The sequence below is a fragment of the Suricata suricatta genome, chromosome 15 (assembly GCF_006229205.1).
Source record: "Suricata suricatta isolate VVHF042 chromosome 15, meerkat_22Aug2017_6uvM2_HiC, whole genome shotgun sequence".
Taxonomy (NCBI): Eukaryota; Metazoa; Chordata; class Mammalia; order Carnivora; family Herpestidae; genus Suricata; species Suricata suricatta.
In genome coordinates this window covers 71227215-71253719 of record NC_043714.1, presented here as the reverse complement: position 1 = coordinate 71253719, position 26505 = coordinate 71227215, and the positions used below count along the sequence as shown (strand labels likewise).

General features: G+C 52.2%; 1 protein-coding gene across 2 annotated transcripts in view; it reads left to right on the top strand.

Moving 5' to 3' along the window:
* The window catches only part of ZFAT (zinc finger and AT-hook domain containing), a 179126-nt gene that overhangs the window by 115108 nt on the left and 37513 nt on the right, over positions 1-26505 (top strand). For both annotated transcript variants that reach the window (XM_029923577.1, XM_029923578.1), the window contains exon 12: positions 20409-20547. In XM_029923577.1, the coding sequence (XP_029779437.1) occupies positions 20409-20547 (139 nt within the window). The remainder of the gene's footprint in view (positions 1-20408; positions 20548-26505) is intronic.

The window sequence follows — 26505 nt, the reverse complement described above, 5'->3', positions numbered from 1 at the left end:
TGCGTAGAGCTACAGAAACAGCGCAAGGAGGCCTTTGACTTACTTCCTTTTGTATAATGAAGTGGAAAAAGCAAGATTTAGAACAACCCAGTATTCTGCCTTTGAGGTAAGAAAGGGCAAAGATACGTTTGTATTTATTTATGTCTACTTTAAAGCTGCTTAAAGCTTGTGGGCAAAAATAAAGAAACCGTATGGTTGGGTAGCAAGGACGGACTGGGTAGACGGGAGGCTGCGGCACGGGGTGGCGCTCTTCCCTGGGCATCATTTTCGAACTGGGTGAACTGAATGTTTTGCCTGTTCATTAAATTTAAGTAAGAAACAAAACTAAATAAAAATGGTATTTTAGAAACTACCCAGACTCACAGCAGAACGGTAGACCTGCCCGTCACCAGTGACATTGTCCTGGCAAGGCTGTGACAAATTGCTCTTTGGTAGTTCGTTGAGTTCTGTTTTGCACTTGAAAATCTACAAGAGCGTTGAGGTCTTGCAGGAAAACACAGGATTTAGAGCCAGACAGACTCAGGTTCACGTCCTGGCTGTGCCACTTGCAGCCTGTTTAATTTAACTTCTCTGTAGAATTCTGTTGTCCTTAAAATGCTGAGAGCAGTATGTTGGGGGAGGGGTTGGAGATGCTGAAAGTGATACTGTTGTATGAGTAGTGGGTGTGGCACATGGTAGAGGGTAAACTGTTCATTCTTTTTGCCTTCCTTATCTTTAAAAATGACTCCAGTTTCTAAAAAAAAACCCATAAACCAAAAAACAAAAGAAAACAAAATCCCACACTGATCATGATTTATTTTCTTTTTAGTGAGCTTAAATTTATGCTTGTAAGTCATTCATTCTAAATATTTTCTAGGTATTATGTTTTCTTCATATTTATCTTTAGAGGTTGGTGTTATTTTACTTCTGTTGTTATTTGTGGCTTTGGAGTTAGGCAGAAAGGATTAAAATCCTGATGCCACTACTTACTAACTGGGTGACCTCTGGGGTTTTGATCCTTTGTCTTCTAGGGCCGCTGCCTCCTTATCTGGAAAGTGGGAACAGTGATGTTATTATTCAAAGGCTACTTTCAGAAGGAGGGATTGATTTGAGGGAGGAGACCAGGAGTCTGTCCTCATAGCTTGGGGCAGACTTGGACGTCAGCCCTGTGCTGGCCGGCCCAAGCTGGGAGGGCGGTGCTGGCAGACCTGGGCTTGCTGTTTTGTTAATGGGAGCAGTTCTGCTTCTGGCCACCCTTCTCATCAGATTAGTTCTTTTTTTTTTTTTAAATGTATTGCTGTGCCCAAGTTTTTAAAATCGCCCCAAATCACCCCAAAACAAACACCAGAGACTGCTAGGGAGACCGAGTCACGCCTGCAAAGGGCCTTTATTACAAGCTTAAACTCGGGCTCACAGTCTCCAGCCTACCCCCCGGCCACGTGGAGAGAGCCTCCAACAAAGGCAGGGCAGGGCCTTTTATGCCTTTGGGAGGGGGAGTTACAGGAAATGATGACAGGTGTACAGTGATCCAATCCCTGCCCTCCCCCATCAACACTGGCAGTTGTGGGAGCCAGTCACACCATCCGGAGCACTTACCAATCAGAGAGGGCCCAGGACGCCCCACGTGGGGCGTGACTAGGCCCGCCTCTAGAAAGGTCAAAGGTATCGGCCGGCCTCCCCCAATTGGGCACTGCAGGAGTTGTCCCTCCTTAATGCGCGCCCTTTCAGGAGAAGCCTGCGCCTTCCCCTTTAAGTAAACCTTTAAGTAAAGGGGAAGGCTGGATTGGACCTGTGGCTGGCAGGGGAACACCCCCCCCCCCCCCCCCCCCAGACGCCCGGTGCATCTCCACCACGGAGGTGCACCGCGACCGGCTCCGTGAAGGCTGGGACGGCCCGGTGGGGAGGGCCGGATCGGACCTGCATCCTTACAGTATTCAATGTTTATTTATTTTTGAGAGAGAGACAGAGTAAAACCCAGAAGGGGTAGAGAGAGAGACACAGAATCTGCAGCAGGCTCCAAGCTGTCAGTGCAGAGCCTGACACAGGACTCGAACTCACAAACCCTGAGACCATGACCTGAGCCGAAGTTGGACGCTTTACCGACTGAGCCACCCAGGCATCCCTCATCGGATTAGTTCTTTACTTCATATCACGACCACCTTGAGATCTTGACAAATGTGCAGATACTGGTTTCCCAAGCTCAGGGAATACTGTCACGGAGCCCGGAGGCCAGCAGGCATCCTTGACTCCAGTACATTTTCATGTGGTTCTGATGCAGGGACCATAGTCCAGCAGCCACTGGGTTTTGAACTCTGAAGGAAACGTCCTGTCTGAATCTTTATATTTATAGTGTGTCCCTGTAAACAGCATAGTGCTGGATCTTGTTTGTGCTTGTGAGTGTGTGTGTGTGTGTGTGTGTGTGTGTGTGTACACAACCAGTCTGACAATTCCTGCCCTTTTGTTGGAGTGCTTGGTCCGTTTATATTTAATGTAATTTTGACATATCTCGCTTGAAGGTGCATCTTGGTATTTGTCTCCAATTTATTTTCTTTTAAGTGATTGTTATACATATTATTATGGATTTATATTGTAATACATTTTAGCAAGCTCCAGATACACGATTTCATGAACAATGTGAGAACCATAAAACATTGTAATTCGTATTATTTCCCTCCTTCCTTTTGTGCTCTGGTAGTCATATATATTACTCCCACTTGCTATAAACTACATTTATCTTAATCATTTTTTGCTTTATACAGTCAATATTCAAAGTATATATATGAAAATGTAATTAAAAAAAAGTCTTTTGTATTTCTTTATGTATTTAGCTTTCTTGGTGTTTTTTATTTAAAAAATTTTTAATGTTTTTATTTATTTTTGAGAGAGAGAGAGAGAGAGAGTAAGCAGGGGAGGGACAGAGAGGGAAACAGAATCTGAAGCAGGCTTCAGGCTCTGAGCTAGCTGTCAGTACTGAGCCTGATGTGGGGCTCAAACTCACTAACTGTGAAATCGTGACCTGAGCCAAAGTCAGACACTCAACTGACGGAGCCACTCAGGTGCCCCTGGCGTTCTTTATCTATTTATGTATTTCCTTGCAGGCCTGAACTGTCATCTGATAAATTTTTCTGTAGTTTAGAGAACTTCTAGCATTTGTTATATAGTGGTTTGCTGGAGTTAAAATTATCTCAACTTTTGTCTGTTTGGAAATTCTTTGTGTTTATTTTTGAAGAATATTTTGAGGACTGTAGATTTGTAGGGGGGACATCACTCTAAACTTGTGGTTCTGTTATTTCGTTATTTCTGATCCTCAGCATGTCTCCCTATGTTTAATGGGTCCTTTCTCTGTCTGGTTTTAAGACTTTTCTTTCTTCCTTTGGTTTTCATCACATTAACATCAGTAAGTTTAGGTGTGGTTTGCCAGTGTTTATTACTTTGGGTTTGTTGAGGTCTTGTATCTTGTGGATTGATACCGCTCATCAGTTCTGGACCATTCTCTTCTCCACCATTATCTCTTTAATATTGCTTCCTCTCTATTTGTTTTCTCCACCCCCAGGATGACAGCGCATCACATGTTAAACTGTTAGATCTATCTTGCAGCATTCAAATGATCTCTCTCTCTCTTTAAATCTTTTTGTGTTTCAGTTATATGATTCCTTCCTTCCTTCCTTTCTTCTTCTTCTTCTTTTCCTGAGAGAGAGGGAGAGAGAGAGAGAGGGGGAGAGAGAGAGAGGGGGAGAGAGAGAGAGAGAGAGAGAGAGAGAGAGAGAGAGAGAGAGAGAGAGTGGTAAGCAGGCTCTATGCCCAGTATGGAGGCTGATTTGGGGCTTGATCTCATGACCTGAGCCAAAATCAGGAGTTGGATGCTTAAATGATTGAGCCACCCAGCCATCCCTCAGCTTATATGATCTCGACTGATTTTTGTTCAAGATTACTTATCATTTTCCTGATCTATCAAGTCTGCTATTTAGATACTCAAACTAATTATTCATTTCTGTTTTTTTTTTTTAAATTTCTAGCATTTTCATTTGGTTCTTACAGTTTTTATATCTGTGCTAAAATTTGTCAGCTGGTCACATGTTTTTCATTTGAGCCTTGAACACATTTGTCATCATTATTTAAATATTTATTTCTAGAAATGTCAGTATCTGAGCTGTCTGTGCATCAGTTTCTCTTGACTTTTTTTCTTAATTTGGGATCATATTTTCTTGCCTCTTTGCATGTCTCATCATTTTCAAGTGAATGCTAGGTTGTGAAACAACAGTAGAGACTGAGCTAAGTAATACTTGGCCTCTCTTCGCACCAGGCCAGCAGTGTGCGGGCCTGCCCAGGAGGTAGCCAACAGGCAGCCTCACTGCTGTCCTGTAAAAGGTGTGCGTGCAGGCGTGGCCCTTGGCTGGCACCTCGACCTTGGGCGTCGAAGGCTTCCCACAATCCTCATTGACAAGAGAAGTTTCTTGTGCCCAAACTATCCAGACGCGCGTGTTTGCCGCGCATCTGCTTCCTTCTGGGAGCCTCTGGGGGGTATGTGCTAGGCAGACAGTTGCCCATATGATCAGCTCCCCGTAAAACCCTGGCACGAAGCTTCTAATGAACTCCCCAGGCCGGTACCGTGTCACACGTGCTGTGCCAGCTTGTTGCTGGGGAGTCGAAGCTGCCCCTTGGGACTCCGCTGGGAGGGACTCCTGGAGACGTGGGCCAGGCTTTCCCTGGACTCCGCGAGCCGTTCCGCTTCGCCTTCTTGGGCGTAGGGACCGGGCAGTGAGCATCCGCACCCTGAGCCCCGCGAGCCCATCCAGCCGATCCCGGAACGCGGGGACGGCCTTGGGTTTCTGCCCGCTCGGGGGCCAGTAAATCCAGTCTGTGCCAGTTCCAGAGCTGGTTCTCCACTGTCGTCAGAGGTTTGGGGAATAGGATCGGGTCTTTCCTTTCGGCAAGGCTGGGCATCTGAGCACAGCGAGACTCCAGAATTCGTGCCGACTTTCTAAACCGTGTGGGCTCCCGTGAGCTTCACACGCAGGCGGCCAGCTTTTCGAGGCGCTGGCAGGGCCGTTTCCCTCCGGCGCGCCGCTGCTTGGGCACTGCCTCCCCTGTCTGCCCGGCCCGGCCTTGGGAGAGCCGGTGCACCAGGTGGCGGCTTTTGCCCTTCCGTGAGGGTGGCAGTGGACTTCGTCTTGCCCCTCTGCTGCGGGCCAGGCTATGCTGGTGCCAGCCTTGTGTGCGGTGAGGACCCCGTGCCCCAAGGGCTGCTGCGATTCGCTCCCCTCTCCTGTCCTGCTCTCTCGTACTTGGCGAGGTTCCCCATTTCCCAGGGAAAAGGTGGGGCGGTCACAGGGCCAAGAAGAGCCACTGGGCTCTGTGCCCCTCAGCAGCGCATGCTTGTTTCTGGAATCGGGTTCACGTACGTTTCTCTGTGCCCTCAGCAGTGTGATGGATTTAAAAAACAAAATGTTGGGTCCTGGCGTTTGTGCGGGAGCAGCAGCCCCTGTGGCTTCCTTCCCCCTGACCGGCAGCAGAAACGCCGCGCCGTGTGACCCTGGCAGCACAGAGCAGGTGCCCGGCAAATGTCCCTGTCCACTCCTCGCCTCCACCCTGCACACGCAGGAGTTCAGCTGGAAGTCTGGAGCGAGGAGGCGAGTGAGGTGGCAAATGGCTGCTGTCACGAGGCAGCTCAGCGGGGTCCTGGTCACCGGGAGCCCCGCCAGCTTCGGGCAAGGGTTTTCTCCAGGCACGGTCCCCACAAGGAGGCCCAGAAGACCCTGGGGCTCCGCAGACCCTTGGAAGGGGGTCAGTGGGAGGAGCAACAGCGGCAGCTTTGGCCAAAGCCCCTTACCTCGCGGCTTAAGTGCTTTCTGTTCTGACTTTGTGGTCGTCAATCCAGACTTGCCACTCTCCGCCTGTGTGGCCTTGGGCAAGACCCCTAACCTCTGTGACGTCCTCTTTTTTTTTTTTTAATTTTATTTATTTTGAGAGAGAGAACACGCAGGGGAGGGGAGAGAAGGAGAGGAAGAGCATCCCAAGCAGGCTCCACACTAACAGCACAGAGCCTGATGCACGGCTGGAACTCATGAACGCTGAGATCATCACCTGAGCTGAAAGCAGGAGTTGGATGCTTGGCCCACTGAGCCCCCCAGGGGCGCCCCTGTAACTTCTTGTAACGTGGTGATGAGCGGTGCCTCTTGTCACTTACCAGGCTTCCTGGGCGGCTCGATGCTCTGTTCGCAAATGTTTGTCCTGCCTGACCCCGTCCCCGTTTGCTTCCGGTCTCTTTTCATCTTAAGACTGTCGTGTCCATACAGTGCTGTCTTCTTTGTCATGCTTTTGTTTAAGGTTCTTGGTGCCGGTGATGTGTTCTGTCTGCTAATGGTGTCAGTTACCTAATTCCCCTGATTCAGTACATTCCTTTATTATTTATTTATTTATTTATTTATTTAAAAAATTTTTTTAATGTTTATTTTTGAGAGAGAGAGAGAGAGAGAGAGTGCGAATAGGGGAAGGGCAGGGAGAGAGAGGGAGACACAGAATCAGAAGCAGGCTCCAGGCTCCAGGCCATTAGCACAGAGCCTGACGTGGGGCTCGAACTCATGAACCACGAGATCATGACCTGAGCTGAATTGGACGTTTGTTCAATGGACTGAGCCCCAGGCGGCCCTGGAACGTTCCTTTAAAACATGCTTGGCCACATGAAGAGCTCACGTAGCACAGAGTAGCAGGTGCGTTTCCTGAGCAGAGTTATTCACACGTTCCCCTTCTTCTGGCGGAGCTGGTGTGTCTGCTGGACGCTGCCCCCGGCGCTGCTGGACCCGTCCACACTGTCTCGGAACCCCACTTCCCTGGACTCGAGGGCCCGCCCCACCCTTCCCCGGGTGCCTCTCCCCCGCCCACCACGTTTTGCATTACGCCGAGACACGGCACGGGCCCCAGTGCTAGAGGCGTTTGCCCTTTGGGTCCTGGCTCTGTGTGGCGTCCGGTGCACCCAGAGGCTCCTGGCTTCTGTGAAGCCGGTCAGACGCTTGGCGCGTGAATCTGCCAAGTCTGCACAGGAAAAGAATCAGTCTGAAATCAGCAGTTTTCACTATCTGCACATTTTGAAAACTATTCAGTGTGACTTACTGCTGACCTTTCCTTCCTTCTTTAGAGGTTGTCATTCCTGAGACACAGCCTTGGGTTGTCTGAGAAGTGGCTTCGGGAAGGTGAGGGCTGGCCCTCTCTCCTGCGGCCACCGGCCTTTCAGGTGTGTTCTTTTAAACCGGAACCAGCCAGGTCATCATCTTGAAAAGACATTATTCAACTTAGTTGATATTTGATATGAGTCTGAAGCCAGTTGAATCCTTAGAGACGTGTTATGAAGCCCAAGGAGGGGCCGGTCTACTGTCAAATTGAAACTTGTAACTACGCCATTTTCACAAAACCAGTGAGGAGTGTGGAGGATTTCCAGGTTGATTTCATCACGACCTTTTCCTCAGCATTCCATACGGAGTACATCATGCCCCAATTTAACACCCGGGGTTTGAAGAGACGGGGGAGTATAGAACGTACTAAGCTGCATCTGAATTGTGGAGGCAAAACCTGAAATGTTTACTCATTTCTTTAACATCCTTTTCTGTGCCCCCACTGTGTGCCAGGCTGTATGCCAGGGGCAGGGGATGTTGGGATGGAGCCAGGCCTGTCTGCCAGGCGCACAGGGCTGTGGAGAGCCATATGTGCACGTCGGGCAGCAGCCAGTGGATTGACGGCCACGGGGAAGTTATGTGCTGAGTGCGGGGAGAACCCGGGAGAGCAGCTGTGTTCCAATCCTGTCATTTTGTAAAAGCCATGATTTAACGGGGTTTCTGGAGTATCGCCCTGTCACAGAACACCTGCCACTTGGAAAACCTGTGGCCACTGGAAAGTTCTCTGATATCCACAAGTCACAGAGAGTTAGTGTAAGCCCTTGTTGCATTCCCAGCAATGGAACGGGTCCCAGAACGTTCATAGTGTGTGCAAGTGACACCAGACAGCTGAGCTCACAGAATCCACAGGGGCTGAGCTGCTAACTTGAACAAAGGTGGTGCTTGGCCAAGCTCTGCCAGGACGTGGCTGCGTCAGTAATTCGCTCCGGTTTCCACCTAAACGTCGTGAGCAAAGGAGTACGGAAATGACCTCAAATAGGGAGAATGTTCGGAGCCACACATTTATAAACAGTCCAGATCAGGCCTCAGCCTGAAATTCTGTGTCCCTCAGAGTGCTGACTCATCTGGCATTGTGAATGGCTCCATGGCTTTCTTTCTACTATAACTTCTCCTGTTACCCAGGACATGATCTCATCTTTCCATGGAAAGTTCCAGCAGAAGGTTGCATGTGTAGTTAAGTTTCTAGTCCCAGAATAAAGAAGGCAGGTGGACTGGTTTCTTTTATAATAGTCACGTGCTGGGCATTACAGCAGTATTTTATGCATGTTCCTTTATCATGCCCTCAAAACCTGTCTGATGTAGGAATGGTATTCCCATTTCACAGATGTAGAAACTGAGGCCTGAGTCCAGCTAAGTAACACATTCAAGAGTGATGCAGTAGTAAGTAGTAGAGCTGCTGTCTGTCCAGGACTCTCCACCTTTCTCGTCATCCCAAGCAGAGGGACATTGGCCCCCTTGTCCTTCCCCTCCCCTCACTGCCTTGATTATATAAGCCTGCAGTTAATGTGTGTAGCTGTCAGACAATAAGCAAAACCTTCAAGCAAAATGCTGACTGAGTATAAACTTCGGAGGGGGAACATTTCCCAAGTTCGGTGGAAATTGCTCACCTGTGGGGCCAAGAGGGCCAGAAGCGAAGTGTAGGGTTTCTGTTGGGGGTGTTTGCTTTGCGTTTTAGTTCTTCATTTGCACGGAAGTGAAGAGTCTGGGATTGCACTCTTTTTTTTTCCCTTTAAGCACACGTGTGTGTGCTCGTGTGTGTGCTTGTGTGTGTGTGTATGTGTGTGTGTAGGTGTGAGGAGGAGGGGCCAAGATGAGGGGGGTGGTCAGCCATTGATTAAATTGTTTGAGCTGAAATGTCTCTGCTAAGAAACCTTAATGCCGTCCTCAGCTTCCTTGCATTTTAGATGTTTCAAGTCCTTCTGGGGAAAAAAATGGGAATTGGATTGTCTTACGTTAAATTAAAATTCTGTCTGTCTAGCAGTGAGCAGTACATTCTTTGGAAATATTACATTTTTGACAGCACAAGCGATTACAAAAAAATCAATAATCCGAGAACACTGAAGAGTCTGCTGAGCTCTGGCAGGAAAAGCAATTAGTGTGATTGATTTACTGTTATTTATTGTGATGAGATAATTGCCTCCGCGCAAGCCATTCTTGAACTTGTGGTACCCCACGGTTTAAAAATGTTTATTCTTTTAAATTGTTTAATTTATCTCTGGCCTCATTTTATAACAGAGGTGGCTTCACGCTTCTTAACTGATGTGAAGACCTGGCTTTCTTCTCTCTGGCTCCCTAAGCCCAGCCTTGGTTTTGTCCCTGTCCTGGCCGAGCCCGGAATGAAGTCCCAGCCTTGTGTGCTCAGGCTCATACATCCTGGAGAGGCAGGGACGGAGACAGGTCCCAGGACTCCTCCCACCTGCGCAGGTGGTGCTGCGGGGTGGCCTTGCCCAGAGGTTCCGACTGCAGGCCACGGGGTGGCTACCCGGTCGGCCTGGATTGCGCGTCCCCGCCGGGACGAGGAGGAGGGGAGAGACACTCTCGTTGGCGCAGCGGGCATTGCTTTGAAGTCTCTGGTTCAGACCTCTTTAGAGCCTGCCCGTTGGGATCAGAAGTCAGTGGAAGGCCGCCTGCTCCTTGGGGCACAGACTTTTGCTCTCTGGTGTGTCTCTTCACTTCTGCCTCTGTTTCCTTCCTCTGTGTGTCCCCTGTGACTCTGCATCGTTGGGCTCTCTGTGTGTCTGTCAGTTTGGGGGCAGTTACCAGTCCCCATACGTGGTTCTCCGCGTGCACGGTAGTATTCTCCCGGAGCTTGGGCTGGAGGAGGAGGTGAGCCAGCCAAGCAGTCCAGATGCAGATGCTCTCTGGGAAGTTCCCTGTAAACATCACCAGGTGTCCTGTAATTGACAATCTTGGTCCTTTCTCTTATGAGCGCGCCTGTCTCTCCTGTGGAGTGGCTCACCTCCCAGTCCCGGTCCCGTGGCACGGGCACAGTATGTGGGTGGCCCAGTGTCTCTCTTGCCACAGGGTGTGGGGCCTGCGTGTGGCTCGGCTGAAATGACCCCCCAAACAGGCTGTGTGCATGTCTTTGCATATCTATGAAACATTTTGGTCTCCCAGCCTGCGTCATCATCCAGAACGTTCTAGAAGGACCGCTAGCTTTGTCGGATGACCCTGTGTGGGTAACGGGACTTGGCGGTTAATAGAGATTCCAGGCGATGATGTTTCTGTGAGTAGGAAAGTGTCTCAAGGGCACATTGACCACTGGGCGGAGAGTTGAAGCCGGCAGCCGTCCAGGGAGCGTTTTCTGTTTGTGCGTGTTGTGTTGGGCGGGTCTGGAGTACCCAGGACTCCGGTTGGTTGCAGTGGGCAAAACCCAGCAGAAATGGAAGGACGGACGCTATGGCATTGGACTTGGGGCTCTCACGGGCAGCCTGGGAGGGGACGCCAGCCACCACTGGAGAGTGGAGGGCGAAGGAGGGCATGAACACGGTGTTTCGGAGTGTGCTCCTTGGAACACTGCTCACTTGGGAGGCTGGCGGGGCGTGGAGACGGCATGCGGCAGGCAGCAGTTCTTAAACTTGCTTGACTGCCAGGGCGGCTCAGTTGGTTAAGTGTCTGACCTTGGCTTCCGGTCAGGTCATGATCTCATGGTTCATGAGTTTGAGTCCCACTTCGGGCTCTGCACTGACAGTACAGAGCCTGCCTGGGATTCTCTATCTCTTTCTCTCTGTCTCTGCCCCTCCCTTGCTCACTCTGTGTATCTCTCTCTCAAAATAAATAAACGTAAAAAACATTAAATGATCACAGAACCCCCTCCTCTTTTTTTCTATCCCCATTGTGCCTCCCAGTGCTTGGATTTTATGAAACAACTTGGTAAATAACCACTATTTAGTTGTTATCGGCAAACCCAAAGGTAGAAGAAAACGGCACGTTGTCCCCCCGCCAGTCCCTGCCACTCCTGCGGCTTCTGAGCACGCTCCGAGGCAGAGCTCCGATCCTCCCGGCGGCTCCCTGCCCGCCCCGTCCCTGCCCTGCGCCCCTCCTCTTGCTCCTTGCACATCTTGCCCTGCACCCCATCGCCTCGCCCGGCTTCACCCCTGTTCCTCGTCCTCCCCCCACTCTTCTCCCAGAAGGCCGTGTGAGTCTCCCTCCTCCTCCCGGGCTCGTTTCACCTGCTTCACTTCCTCTGTGACACTTAATTTGGGAGTCACGTGTGACTTGTTGGTGACGCTAGAATGCGAGCCCCGCGAAGCGCCGTGATTTAGTCTTTGCTCTATTGTCAGCGCGTAGGCAGCACCTGATAAACACCTGTTGAGTGAACCAACGAGCAGATCATGAGTGCTGTAGAGCTTCGGTGTAGTAGATGCCTCCTGGAGGACAGCGAGGCCGAGGTGGGACGCTGAGCTCCCTTGAAGGTTTGTAGCCGCAGACACGTGGTTCAACAGCTCTTCCGTTCCTGGGCCGGCCCGGCTCGGTCTCCACTCTGTCCTCCATTCACCGTGTGGCCTCGAGCCCACGATGCTCTCCTTCCCTCAGTAACGGCCGGCGAAGCTAAGAGGGGGCACAACACGTGTGATCGCTGTAGCAGTGAGGTGCTCGGTCCCAGGGAAACCCAGCATGGCCCCAGGGGCAGAGGGCTTCTAACATGCGCCCCGTGCCCCTGACCCCATGCGGAGAGTCAGGCCCTGCAGGAGGGGGAGGCTCCGCGCAGCCCGGCAGGACTTGTTCTTTCAGCAAAGAGTGGATTTAAGGGTATTGTTTTCTTATGTCGGGCGCAGAAAGCCTTGCTTCATTATTGTAGTATGTTCAAGAAATCTCTCAGTGGAGACTCCCGTCAAGAGGGAGTACGGGCAATCTTTTTCTGGTGTGTTCTTTGGGAATCTGTGGAATTGCAGGCATGGCGGATGTTAACTTGGGCTGACGTATAGTTCTGGAGGTAGCAGCCAGCGGGCGGTCCTGTGGGCTGTCCCCACGGGGGGGGGGGGGGGGGGGGGGGGGGGGCTGTAGAGAGTCTGTCCCCGAGGCAGGATTACTGGCAGGCCAGGGGAAGACAAGGTGAGTGGTTTGTGCTACCAGAACTTCACGTGCTGCAAATCCTACCCTGAAAACAGTACCAAATTGTCGATCCAGTGATTGGAACCAAACTCCTTTGCCAAACTGGAAGTATAGAGGAAAAGTTGTGGAAACCATCCATCCAGTCCATCAGGGCGAGCGCCCTGGAGGGTGTTTGTTTGCTGCAGGCCTGCAGTGGGCATGGCACCAGTGGCTGAGGACAGTGGTGGCACCTGGGCTTTGGGGTCAGATAGACCTTAGCTCACACCCTGGTTTTTGTCCGGCCGCCAAGTTTTCTGTCTGCCTCGGGCAAGGATTATCACTCCGTTGAGTGAGCCAGTAAACAAGATTTGCATCTGGAGGCTGGAGATTGCCATTTCCTGGCCAAAATAACTTTGGCGACTGTCTTGCTGAGCTAGACGTGAGTGGCCAAGGCACACAAAAGATCAAAACCGTATTCAGTGTTAGTTCTCCATCCCCCAAGATTGCTGAGGCAAAAGTCAGGGCGCTTCTTTGATATGCATCCGACTCCGTAGCCTGCCTAGGTCAGCTTGCCTTGTTTCCCCCCTGAAGACTATATAAAGAACAGTTCTGTGAATAAACGCTCTCTTTCGCCTGATCGGAGAACCGTGAGTTCTGTCTTTACTCTCTGCGTCTCCCTCTCCTGCCCCCTGTTTCTCTCCCTCCCTCAGGAGAAGGACCCGCGATGATTCTCCGCCCTGCCAGCCACCCTAACCTGAGGTAGAGGCGACCCTGGGTCCGCTCTACGCGGGGCTCGGGGCCCGCGAGTGCCGCCGCAGCCCAGAGTGGAAGCGGATGGATGACCGGACTTGCGTTCCGGGTCCCGCGGGTTAAGACTCCCGCCAGGGGAACAACTATGACAAGCGAATGAGCGTTCCGGGGCTGCGAGTTTAGGGATGAGCTTGCCGGGACCAGGTTGCGGGTTACGACAGGTTTTTGCCGGGGAGCAAATGGCTTAATCTCCCAAGGCCTTTGCATCCGCCTCCGTAAGGAGAGAACTGATGTGTCTTCCCAAGGTGGTTTTGAGGCGCGTGGTGGAGACCCAGGCGTCACGGTCTTCATCGCCAGTGCATTCTGGTTCGCCTCCTCGCTCTGGTCTTCTGTTGTCCCAGAGGTAAACACGGAGATTCTCAAACTCCACATGCAAAAAGGACACCACTCTTACCTCTCCTCTGGAAGATGCCGTGTGCCCCGGGCTTCTGTGTCGAAACCGCCGATGGTGACAATCCGATGAGCACCTCCGCGCAGGCTGTTCTCACACGACCACTGCTCCTTGGGGGACAACGAAGAGACGTGCCCAAGGTGCACAGCTCTTTGGCAGCAGAACCCCGGCTGAGCACAGATGTCCCCAGAAAGCCCTGTCATGCAGAGGTGGTGAGAAAGGTCCTGGGCGGCAGAATTCTCCACGGCACAAGGTGGGGAAGCATCTGTCATGATGGTTGCTTTCCAGAAGTAAAATCCAGGTAGGACCTCAGTTAGAGGAAGCTGTCACTTCATCTTGCTGCTTTCCAGGCTCCGATTAAATGGAATTGCTTTGTCAGTCCCAGTTGTAACTGGGACTAAAGGGATGTTGGGTGGGAGAAGACCACAGAATAGAGTTCTAATACTGTAACATCTCTGCATGGGGGTGATGGTGATGGTGGTGGTGGTGGTTGTGATGATGGTGATGGTGATGATGATGGTGGTGGTGGTGGTGGTGGTGGTGAGGGTGGTGATGGTTGTGATGATGATGGTGACGATGATATTTATGATGATGGTGAGGGTGATGATGATGGTGGTGGTGATGTTTGTGATGATGGTGAGGGTGGTGGTGGTGATGGTGATGGAGCAGATACCCTTTCTACCCTTTCATCTGTAGAACTTCTTCGGTCCCACCCAGTAATTCTGTGCTGTCAATGTCTTCCCAGGCCTGATTTCTGAGGAATAAACCAAGACCCCAGAAGTTCAGGTCTGTGCCCGAGGCCACATGGCTAGTGGATGGTGGCCTTCGTGCCATGAGGAGGTGGACACGGCTGTCCTAGCGGCAGCTTTTGTTTGCGATTGATACTCGCTCAGCCTTGGTCAGTGTTTGGAGACAGTGGTTGTTTTAGCTCTTGGCTGAGGGCCAGCGTCGAAGCCCCTCCTACCTCCTCACCCTCCTTGTGCTCCGAAGCCCTGTCTTCCTCCCTCTGCAGTTTGGCAGTGGCCTCATCGCCACTTTCACGGTGCTTCCCTTGGCCCACTGTTGACCCGACGCCCCTGCTTGTGCAGTCCCCCAGAAGGGAAGCAGTGGGAATTTCGTGCACTTGCCCTATGTAACTTGGCCTCAAAAGACAGAAATGTAACTCTCTGCAGCATTTCTTCTTTGCCTGTGTAATTAAAACTTAATTGTTCTTTGTTAAGTCCTGGGGAGATTGTGTTTTCTTGTTTCTAGTGTTTCTTTTTTATGGTCCATTTTCCAGTTTTTTTCTGTAATTTTACACTGTAACATTTGACTCTGAAAATAGTCTTGGAGATAATAATAGTTAACATTCACAAAACGCTTATGGGGGGGCCAGCCTCGATCCCCAGGCTCTCCCGGATCGATCTCCTCTGTGACCAGGCACCTTGGGAGGGTCACAGGCTGCCCAAAGAAGGCTTCTGCAGGAGGGGAGGGGGAAGTCGGGGTGACCCCCCCCAGGAGGTGCTTCAGAGGATGATGTTAACAAACGTGGACATACTAAGTAAGTAAGTGTGTCAGTCATGAGGCCCGATGAGGCCTTACTTCTCAAAGCGGACTCGTACTCTCTTTCCTGACCTATCACTTAAGCCCTGGCAGGGAGGGAGGGAAAGTGTTTTTTTCCCTCATCTCACAGATGACCACTCAGCTGGGGTATCCCAGCCCCTCAGTGGTGTGCCCAGCACCCGAACCTCGGTCTCCTAGCCCCTGGTTCATTCACACGTTGACTCCACGCCTCGACCTGCGCTTGATGTGGAAAGCTGGCCTGTCATCACGAGGCCTCTACGCCACAGAGATGTGCACGTTCTGGTAGCCCGGCCGCCATCAGCACTGTCGAAACCACCTTGTACCAACCGGCCCACGAACCAGAGCCTGTAACAGTCGTACATCCTTCCCCGCAGTTGGAATCCATTAAATAGACTTGTGGTTTGTCTCCTTCTTTACCTCGTTTTTGTCTCTATCTCCTACGTCAACTGGTTTTTAAAATACAGGTTATAAAGTCTTCACTTGTGGTTGCAGGTTTCACCTCACTAGTTATCCAGAACCTTCTCCCAAGCCATTACCGTTTTCCATCCTCTCCAGAGAGGGGTGGGCCCAGCTCAAGGGCCAGGCTCACAGCTCGATCCCTGAGCCTCTTGATGTAGCCGCACGGCCGTCTGCCGTCCGTGGTTACCCAGACCACGGCGGGATCTCGCGTGGCAAGGGCCTTCCTGTCTGCTGTGCCAGCGGGGTACCCTCCACTCCACCCAGAAGCCATCCGGTCTTTCGGTTACCAGTGATAACCGCCTGGGACCTGGCCTCACCGCCAGCTTCTCATCTTGTTTTAAAACATTCTGCTTGGTGCTGACGGGATGTTGGATTGGCCTCACGTGCATGTGGTTAGAGGCCTTCTAATTGGTTTCTTGGAGCGCAGTTCACGAGTGAGATGGGACTCCCTGTCTGCTTGAGGAACAGTAAATCCTCTGGTTGTGAAAAAGTGTCTTTTACCTACCTCCCTGACATAAGTCTGAGAACGTCGATTTCAGCCTCCACAAATTCAGTGGCAGTTTCTCTTTCAACCCCAATGGATCCTTGGTGCACCCTTTGAGAAAGACTTTCAGAACATCATTGAATCCTGACCCCAAGCCCAGCTTCTGCGCCTTGCCTTCTCTCCTTGACTGGCCGCGTTACTGGAATTCTCCTTAGAACAGCCACTGGGGCCACGCCAGGTCCAGTGGCCGCCTGTTCGGCCTCACCTTCCCGGGTTTCTCAGTGCGCTCCTCTCTGCCATCCTGCTCTTTTGAAGGGTGTTGCTCCCTGGATTCCGAGACTCCACCCACGCCTGATGCCTCTGCTGTCACTCTTTCTCGCCCTCTTGGTGCCCCACACCCTCGCACCACGGGTGTGTTCCTCTGCTGGCCTGTGCTCAGATAGAGTCTACAGCCCAGAACTCTCCGCTGAGTAGGGACTCGTTCTCCAGCCTCTTTCTGGACACGCCCTCTTGGGTACCCAGCGTTCTATACTCACACCCCTCTTTCTCCTTATCCACAGAACTCCCACTGTAGCTGGGGCAGTGCTTTCCTCTTATGTCTTCTTGCTGGGGGCTCGGGTCATCCTGGGGTCCACCTTCATCCTGTCGCACCGCCTCTGAGTCACTGGATCTGGCTGGTCTCACCTCCCCCTTCTTTCTTAAAGCCTCTCTTCCTTTTCCACTCCCTTGTGCCACGCTCTCGTTTTAGGGCTTGTAGAAGTATCTGTTATTTATCTGTAACGTACATATGTGTCTGTGTAAAGACACAGAATCTATCATCCACATGTCTGTATCGTAGACGTGTCTGTGTCTCTCATTTGCACCGCTGCAGCATCTGGCCAGTTGGTCCCTGCCTCCAGTCTTGTTCCTTCCAAATCCACCTTCCCTCAGTTTCCAGAATGGTGCAACTGAGCGTGAGGAAACCTGGTTGAGACACGTGCTCCTGAAGCCACATTGCTGGCATGGCCCCCTGTGACCTGCTGACTGTCTCCTGCCGTCTTCTCAGCCCCCAGCCGTCCTTGCCCCATTATGGTGCCCCAGGGACTGCCCGCCTTTCTCCCAGCCCAGCAGCTGCTCCTCGTTTTCAGAAGTTGTTGGTTAGATCCGGGCTGCTGTATGCCCAGGAGAAGCGTGCCTCTCTTGACGGAGCTCCCCGGGGCCATGCTCATTCAGGAAATAACGGCAAATGGGAAACCCAATCATCTCTTTATTGCTGGCTGGACTGCAGACCGGCTGTCAGGCTGGGAGACTGTGACACTTTTGGTAGGTTCCTTAACTGTTCTGGACCACAGTTTACTTATCTGTGAGATGGGATAGTACTCGTACCTACCATATTAGGTGGTTCTGAGACTTGTAGGAATGAATCCCTGAAAAGCACAGAGAACTACCTGGCCCGTGGCAGCTAAAACAGTAATGATTCTCATGCATGAATGCATTTCTTAACAATGCCAGTGCGACACTGAGAATCAGGAATGCCTCGTGGGTGATTCCCTTTAGCATTTGGCCCCTCTAGGAACTTGGATGTGTTGTTTCACATGAACTCCGCTGCTGTAGCCACCTGTGTTCCTCCTGACTTCGAGGCATCTTCCGGCCAAAAGCTCTCGATAAAGAACTTCCTTTGAAGATCTAGTGTCCTCTGCCGACTGCCAGCATCAGACTTAGACCCTGAGCTTTCTAGTTCAGTTTGCCCAGATAGCATCGGGTCTCTGCAGCTGACATCTGTGTCTCTGCACTCGGGTGAATTCAGAGAATCTCAGATCTCTGTTCCGCCACCGTGATCCCAGGGTGGGGCATGGCTCCCTGCTGCCTGTAGGTGGTCAGTAAGCAGGTGCTTCACCAGCGAGACCTCAGGACTGGCAGTATTAATAATGCAGTCAGATTTGGTGTCTGGCCATGGGCATAGAGATGTCATCTGCTCTCTCTTCTGCTTTTGTCCCCAGCCCTGTGACAGCCCCAGCAGAACGCCCTGCCGGAAAGTGGCAGCGCCTTCTCATAGGTCTGACCTTGCTTTGTTTGAAGGGCCCCGATGCCGCTCAGTGACCGCAGTTACAGGGAGAAGATGCCGATCGCAAGTTCGGCGGTGATTGATTTCACCGAGAGGTCGCGGGGGGCCTGACGCAGTGGAAGGGCACTGGGGGTGGGAGGCTGCGGGGGGCAGATCTTCCTGAGCTCCTGGTGCCGTTGGGCAGCTGAGCAGCTCTCACCTCCCTGCGTCTTCCAGAGGCTACGATCGCGGACTGCCAGGGGCCACGGAGGGACGTGCCCTCGTGGAGTGAAGATGGGTCAGTCTGTGAAAGCGTCTCTTGTAGCTTTAAGAATTGAAGATTCTGGGTAGAAGTTGGTGGTCGGTCAGTCAGAGGTGGGCCTGTCTCTTCACATCTTGGTGAGTTTTCTCCTCACTAGCAGCTCTGTCGAGGAGCGGGCATGGAATACGAGTAGAAACTCTCACGGGGCGTTAACCTGCTTGGCCCCAAGAAGGGTGGGAGCGCCACGGGGCATTTCTCTCCGTGGCTGCCCCTTGCTGCCTCTTACGCCCGCTGGCCGCTCAGCCGTGGTACTAGAGTGTTTTTCGATTGCTCTCTTTGATTTCTGTGTAAGTGTTAGTGTTCCAAAAGTAATTTTGGCATTTGCTTATTTAGGAGATGAAAGCACTTGAAAATGTTTAGCTTCTCTTTTAACTCTGAATCAATGACACACTGGCATTTTAGATCACTTGTTCTCTGCTCAGTGGACAGATGAGGGCCTGGCTAATGTTTGCCTTGGTTGCGGGTTCCTTTGTTTAACCAGTCCTTGTGGGCCACACCACAGGGTTTTCTTGCATGAGGGACTGAATGTAGTGCATGCAGTGTGGCCCAGAGCACCCGGGACCTGCGGGGCCTTGCGCAGGGTGGAGGCCCTGGAGAGCGTCGTTGAGTTTCTCACTGGGTTGACTTCCCTGGGTCTTTCTCTTTGAGAATGGCCCTCCCCGGAGTAACAGCATGTCCTTTATAGGCCGGGGCAGCCCCTTTCTGTGTGCTGCCGGGACAGATGGACGGGAGCAGGAGTGATCTCTGGAGAGGGTTCCGAGGAAGCCTGGACAAGACTCAGTAATTAGGAGAATAGGAAGAGAAAAGAAAAAGTCTAGGGTGGCATTTGGGGTTTTGCCTTTGGGTGATTTGTTGATTTTGCAGAAAGATGAGTCTGAAATTATGTATGTTTGTTTTGAGAGGCCTGCAGAGCGTCCCTGTAGAGGGACCTGGAAGGCAGACGGAAACCCCGTCTGTGATTTGGGAACCATCACGATGGGGTATACATCAAGCTGTCAGACTTGCTGGGTCTCCTGCTGGACAACAGACAGGCCCGAGGACAGGGCTCGGAGTATGCCGGCATTTCCCGTGGTACCATCTGGGTCCCCTGGGCTGCTCTGTCTCCTGCTCCCACTAGGCGAGCGGCTGCTCGTGTTCCCAGACGGGCTCTGCCTGCACATCGGGGATGCACGTGGCGCTGGCAGGCAGTTGTAGGGCACCCGCGCCAGAGGGTGCTGATACGGTCTTGATTGCGAGTCAGGCCGTGGAGCAGAGTGGTGATCCCGACATCTGTCCTTTGATCAGCCGATGGCACAGCCTCGCTGGGTTCCCCAGGAGGCTTGAGCAGGCACCCCTTTCTCCTCATCGCTCAGTCCAAACCCCTCAAAGCAGGATGCAAGGTGGCAGCGAGGCAGCATGACTGACCCCTTGCGTCCTTATCTTGCAAGTGCCTCGTCCTGCCCAGGTGGGGGCTGGAAGTCCATTTACCAGGTGGGTCTCCTGATGGTGGACCACGTGGGTTGATGCTGCTGTCTCTGCCCATGCTTGCAGGTGAAGCCGTGGGGAGAATGACTGTTGGAGAAGCAGGTGCATCAGGGACTTAATCGTGAGGGGAGTGACTTTGAAAGACATTCACTTTATTTTATTTTTTAAATGTTTGTTTATTTTGAGAGAGAGAAAGCACAGACAGGGGAGGGACAGAGAGAGAGGGAGAGAGAGAATCCCAAGCAGGCTCCATGCTCAGCACAGAGCCTGACACAGGCCTCCATCTTATAATTGGGAAATCATGCCCCGAACCAAAATCAAGAGTCAGATGTTCAACCAGATGAGTTACCTGGTGCCCCTGGAAGACATTCACTTTAAAACAAACAAACAAACAAAAACAGGATAGATTGCCGTATTGCTCTTTTGTTATTTTCTTCTTGAATGAGAACTGTTAATCCTGGAGTGGACAAAATAAGAAATGAAAGCAACCACAATGAGCACAGATCCTTCCTACCCTGGGGACACCTTGTGCGGTCACTTGCTTGGTCCCTGCAGAGGCAGGACTCGGCATCCCAAAGTTGGCATCTCTCCCTGGGGCGTCAGACACCCAGGGGTGGGAGGTCAGTGGAGGAGGACCTTGGGGCAAGTTGTGCCTCTTCCACCTGGGGCGCGATCTCCCTGGGCCTCACTCTCCCGCCTTGTCCCCACAGCCCTTCCGCTGTGCCCATTGCCACTACTCCTGTAACATCTCCGGCTCCCTGAAGCGGCACTACAACAGGAAGCACCCCAATGAGGAATATGCCAACGTGGGCACCGGGGAGCTGGCGGCCGACGCGCTCCTCCAGCAAGGTAGGCGGTGTGCCCCTTGGCGGGGGAGGGGTGGGGGTGGGGGGTGGCGTCTCACAGCTCTGTGCCGACCCCTGGGCGTTTCGGTAATTCTCCGTCATCGTGACTGCGCCCCACGGCCCCCACTGGTAGGTATCGGTGTTACTTGCGGCCTTCGTGGGAATCTACGGTGAAAAATGAGAATTCACCCACAGATCTTACTGCCCGCCCTGCAGTGTTGGTTTCTCAGCGCTGCCTTCCGTTCTTTGTCCGTGTACCTTTCTCCTGAAGGAAAGTTCACGGTCACGTGCACGTTTTGCTGTCTCCCTCAGTAAAACTCCCAAGGGCTTTGTCGTCCAGCGTCGGGTGGCAATGCCCCATTTTATTCCACCATGCTCCTGTCGGGCATGGTAGGGCTTCCAGACTTTTCTCTCATTGACATTGTGAATCAGGCCATGGTAAACATATTTGTAGGTGAGCTGCTTTAGATTATCTGAAAATATTTATTGAGTGCTCAGATTGCTTATTCATCCTGAAAAGGAGAAACCATTTGGAGCATTTAAATTGAACAGAATGGATGCAAACCTCTCATATTCTTGAAAAGCCTGAGAGGGTTTTTTTTTTTTTTGCTGCTTTTTTCAGTAAATGATCACATATTCCCACTTGAGAAGGTTGAGCTCATGAGCTGTTGCTGTACAGAGAAGTGCTGTTGTATTTATAGCCGTGCCTCAGTAATTCAACTAAGAAAATGATCGCCGCACACAGTACATCAGTTTTTACTACTTCCTGAGTCCTGTGACTCTTTGAAGCCCGAGACCGTTTTAGAAACCCACCCCCAGGGGACAGAGCTGGGGGGGTGCGCCCCGCCGCGGCCGTGGGTGCCCGAGGTCTCCGGTGCAGCGCGAAGGCCCGCTCGCCAGGATTGCCGTGGACTGCGACTTCATACAGAGCAGACGAAGTGACTGAATCCTTCCGCGCTTGCAGTGACAGGGCTGATGTATGGAGGTAGACGGCGGCATAAAAACTCAGGATAATTTTAGAGCCATCCATCAGGGGTAACGGGAGTGTGTGCCTCGTGTTTTAATGACCGTTTTGTGGAGCTGGAGACCAGGATGGTGCCGTGGGGGCCGCCGCGGCCCTGGCCTGCATCTGTGCTCTGCTCCTTGAGCTGTGCCATCCGGGCAAGTTAGCCAGCCTCTCCTCCCCTGCCCTACACCAGGGGATGGAGGTGACAGCGGCCTTCTCACCTGCTGAGGCGGGGGGGGGGGGGTGACGTGAGCGAACCCCTGAGTGGCACTCAGTAACGTTTTTATACTTCTTTCTGTTTTCCTGAAAACATCTACGAACTCTAGAGCCACTGTATCATTTTTGACGGTGCCCCCCCTGCCCTGCCGTCCTCCCTACCCACCCCCCACCCACCGACCAGGAATCACAGAGGAGAGAACAACTGATGGCCTCAGAGTCACAGCAGATTGCTGGAGAAGCAGGCTAAACATTCCTTTTAACATCCTTCACACTGCTGGGTTGGATTGGCAGGAAATAGACCTTTACTGCGGCTGTGGGGACAGACGTGGGGCTCTGATTGATGACACTGTCACCGTTCTCTGCTCCCAAACTTTCATCATCGCCTCGCAGAGCGTGTGCTGGTGTGGGACTGTTTCCTGCCCTGCGTTTTCAGTTACCTCTCGCTCACTCTGCCGTCGGCTGGCCGTCGCTGACAGCGTCTGCCAGGTTTTCATTTTAATCTTCGCAGGGGTGGTTTTGGTCTTCTTTACTATATACGTGTGTATACCCATGTGTATGTGTACCTGTATGTGTGTATGTATGTATATGTGTATGTGTATATGTTATATATACACACACACGTGTGCACACACATATGTATATTTCCAGTGCCCCCTTCAAAGGACAAACCGAGGAAGGAAACAACTAGATTTCTCTTGGCTCATAAGAGACATTACACCGTTGTCGTTTGGCAGGAGAATAGCCTCTGAAATCAGACAGCTCGGTTGAGTATGAAGGCAGCTTAGAAATTCTAGGAGCCCAGAGCTCCCACCGGTGCTCCGTCTGAGAACAGGCAGGAAAACAGAGGGACGACGTGGGCTGGACACAGTTCCCGTCTTCGGAATGCTGAGTCCTTGGGTACCAGTGGGATTTTTCATCTTCTTTTGATTAATTTCAAGGAATTCTTCCCCACCCCGTCCACTTGGTTTTGTTTTACTCTTCTGTTCATTCATCAAAAACTATCCTCATGGGACTTAATAATTTCTTGTTTTGATAAAGAGAAATACATGTTAGAAGAACTTGATATCAAGCCTCGAACAAAGTGTAGTTTTCTCCGAATGGTGTTACAGCATCCTCACCCCAAGCGCGGGGACGCCTTGTCCATCAGCTGAGTGTAAGCGGTGTCACCCAGGGGCACAGGCAAAGCCTGTGGGTGAACGTCCTCCTCCCCACAGTGCTCAGGGTTTGGGAAGGATGTCCGAGTGCGGCGCTGTGCGGGAGGTGGGGAAGGCGGCCCAAGGGGCTGAGATGTTTCCAGGTCAGACGTTTCTGTTCCTTGCAGGTTTCTGGGGGAAGGTACCCTGCTGGTCTCCATGGAGTCAGGGTGAGTCAGGGTGGCAGCTGCTCCGGTGTCGCCAGTAGTGCTCTGTACATGTTCACCAACGGGCTGCCCCGGGGGCAGGGAGAGAGGCACCTGGTTTACAGCGTTGGCAGTTTCCGTGGTGCACGTGGCTCTGCTGGGGTCAGTTTGAAGCTACCAGGGTGACGTCACTGAACTGGGCAGAGCTGTGCATGCCAGCCTGTGAGCTGGTGGAAGCCGGCTCCGCCCCCACAGGTCCCCAGGGCACAAGGGTGATGATGGCAGCGGGGTGCCGGCCGGGCGCCTTCGGGGCACACAGTCCACCGGGAACTCTGGTGCATTTTGGTAAATAGACTTCCACGGAACACGGTGTAAGTGTGTTAATCCCTGCTTGTATTTGGTGTCCTTCTGATACTTTGAAGGCAGATTGGACAGTCTCTTGCTACTTTTCTTAGCTCATTGCTTGTTCATTAATACGGATGTGATGCATTTTTCCACATGTTGGGTGGCCGCTGCGGGCCTGCCCCTGTTTCCTCTCGGAATTTTCCGGATTAAGCCAGCTCAGGGCTGGGTCCCTAGGTTGCAGGTTGAGGCAGGGGTTGTTAGCTCCCTCCTGAGCTCACAGCCGGACAGCGGCAGGCCTAGCAGGCTGGTTGGTTCCCAGGGACCCCAGAGCAGCCCCTCAGGTCACTCCGGGTTACCGGCACGAGCACAGGCATGGGAGTCGGATGGGGGCCTGGAGCCCGGGTGGCGGATCGCTGTGGCCCTGGGATGATGTCATGTTACGTGTCTTCAAAGAGGAGGGGCCTGGTGCCCGCCCAACAGCAGTTGCAAAGATTAGATGTTCTTCTCTAAGGTCCTGGACGGTGCCTGACACGCAGTAGCACTTAGTGAATGGTTCAGCTTACTGTGGTGTCTGTTCCCATGTTCCTTCTTCACCATGTGTCTCTTGTGTTCACAGCGTGTCCAACATTGTGCTGGACCCTGGGAATGGTGGCCTTTATTGCGTTACGGCCTGGGCTGGGGATGGAGACTAGGAAGCCCCCTAGGGCTCCGTGTTCTGGCTGTAACAGCATGTGTGTGTTCCTTCCAGAGCGTGTGTTCCCCATGTTGCTCACAGGAGGAGAACTCACTGCTTCTCCTTGGTGCTGCCCCTTCTCCCCACCCCACTGTTAGAGGGTCATGGGGTCCGGGGTGGCGACTGGGAGGAGAGGCAGCAGGAGGAGCAGGGCTTGAGGGGAAGGCGCTGTTGGCGGCATCTGCTGAAATCTCGGTGTGATTTTGAATGACCCTACTAGAAGACTGTAGAAGTGTGTGCATATGCACCTCGGATACATAGCCATACCTTAGCTTTTCACACCAGGTTCAGGGCAAAGAGCATAGAAGAAAATCCAGAAACTACTAGGTTACACCAAAGTCATTGATTTGCTTTGGGAACACTTTAATTTTAAAATTGTTTTTATCAGGGCCCGGATTCCATACAGGACCAGCAGGTGTTTCCAGGTGCTGGGACGTCACCACGCCCTGTTATCGGTGGTTCCGTGTTCATTCTCTCTCACCGAGGCCCTGTGACATGGGGCATCGTCCGTCCGCTTTCCAAGGGAGGAAACACGGGGAGGGAGAGTGGTCAGCCCAGGTCACACAGCGGCAGGCGGCTGGGCTGATGCCCCCTGACACTTGGTAAAGAGGAAGAGGACACTGGGACACTGGTTGGTGTGTGTTCCATAGTGATCACAGGGTCCTGTGTCAGAGCGTCTCACACACACAGGCTGCTGGTTTTTGTCTCCAGGTCTGGTTGCTGGTCTGACGCAAGGCTAGCTCTGGGACCTCTTCTTCAGGGCTTCCCTGTGCTGGTCTGGAGCAGCTTTCAGGGAGCGTATAAGGGACCAGAGGGATGGCGGGGTGGCGGAGACTTGTGTAAGCTCCCGTCTACCTAGAGGTCCTCATGGGGGTTTGGGACACCAGCCTGGCTGATAATAAAATGCCCTTATTTTTCCTCTGTTGTTTTCCCTTACACTGTTTTTCCCGAAGGTCTTCTCGGAAGCAGGGCTGGGAGAGCTTCAGGGAGTGCCCAGCAGCGTGCTCTGTGACCGGGGCCTCCACCTCACTCACGCTTGCATAGGACTTGCACTCAAGTACCCTCCTGGGCACATTCTTCGTTCTGGGCTGGGGCTCTGGCCGGGTCTCAGGACAGGCACTGGATTAAGACACAGCAAGAGGCGGGGATGCTAACAAGGTCCGGGTCCACATTTTGTTTCCTAATGTTGTATAATCAGATCGCTCTGTATCCAGTTTCCTTTGATAATTAAGCCCATTTGTCACAGTTACCATCTAGTTGCTTGTATCAGCCTCTTACGGGAGCTGTAACAAATGACCGCAAACTTGCTGGTGGCTTAAAACAACACAGATTCATTATCTTTAGGTTCTGAAGGTTAGAAGTCCAAGAGAGGTGTCTCGGGCTGAGGCCACATTTGCCAACGCATCTGTATTCCCTCTGGGGTCTCCAAGGCAGGGACAACTTATTCCCTTGCCTTGTTCCAGCTTCTAGAAGCTGCCCACGTTCCTTGCCTTTAGCCCCTTCCTTCTTCCACCATCACAGTTGCCAGTGGCAGAGGTGTCCCCTAGGCTTCTATGAGGCCTCTCTTGGGCCTCCTCCTTAGGAGGACCCTTGTGATCACATTCATCCTGCCTGCTCTGTCCACACAGTTCTCCCCATCTCAGGGCCCTTGATGAATCACAGCCTCAAAGTCCCTTCTGGCCACTCAAGGTGACCCTCCCATGCTGCGGGGATCGGGATGTGAATCTCCTTTTTTTTCTTTTTGTCTGTTTGTTTATATCTCATTGTAATGAAAACCTCACACACCTGTCTTTGTTGTGTATCCAGGCACATTCCATTCCAGACTGTCAGCTCTTGGCGGCCAGCACCCCAACCTGAGTGGTGTGGGCTCCCGGGGCCCCTAGAGCACAATCCACGTTATAGACAGGCCTTCTCTGCTGCTTTCCTTTCCCCCAGCTTTGCTGAGGTGTCGGTCACAAAGCTGTAAGGTGTTTAGGATTCCCATCATCCAGTCGGCTGGCACATCCATCACCTCACACGTAATCCTTCTGCTGCTGGTGAGAATGTGTAAGTTCTGCTCTCTTAGCACGCTTTAGTTCTCAGCTGTGGCCGCCGCGTTTCCCGCCGAGCCTCGGCCCTTCATCATTTAGAACTGCTCGTGTGACTCCCTGCCAACCTCCCCTGTCGCCCGGGCCCCCAGCTCCTGGCAGCCACTTTTCCAGTCTGTTTCTAGGAGTCCAGCTTCTTTGGTTTTTGTTTTTGATTCCCCGTATAAGTGAGATTATACAGTATTTGTCTTTCTCTGTCTGACTTGCTTCACTTAGCAAAATGCCCTCAGGGT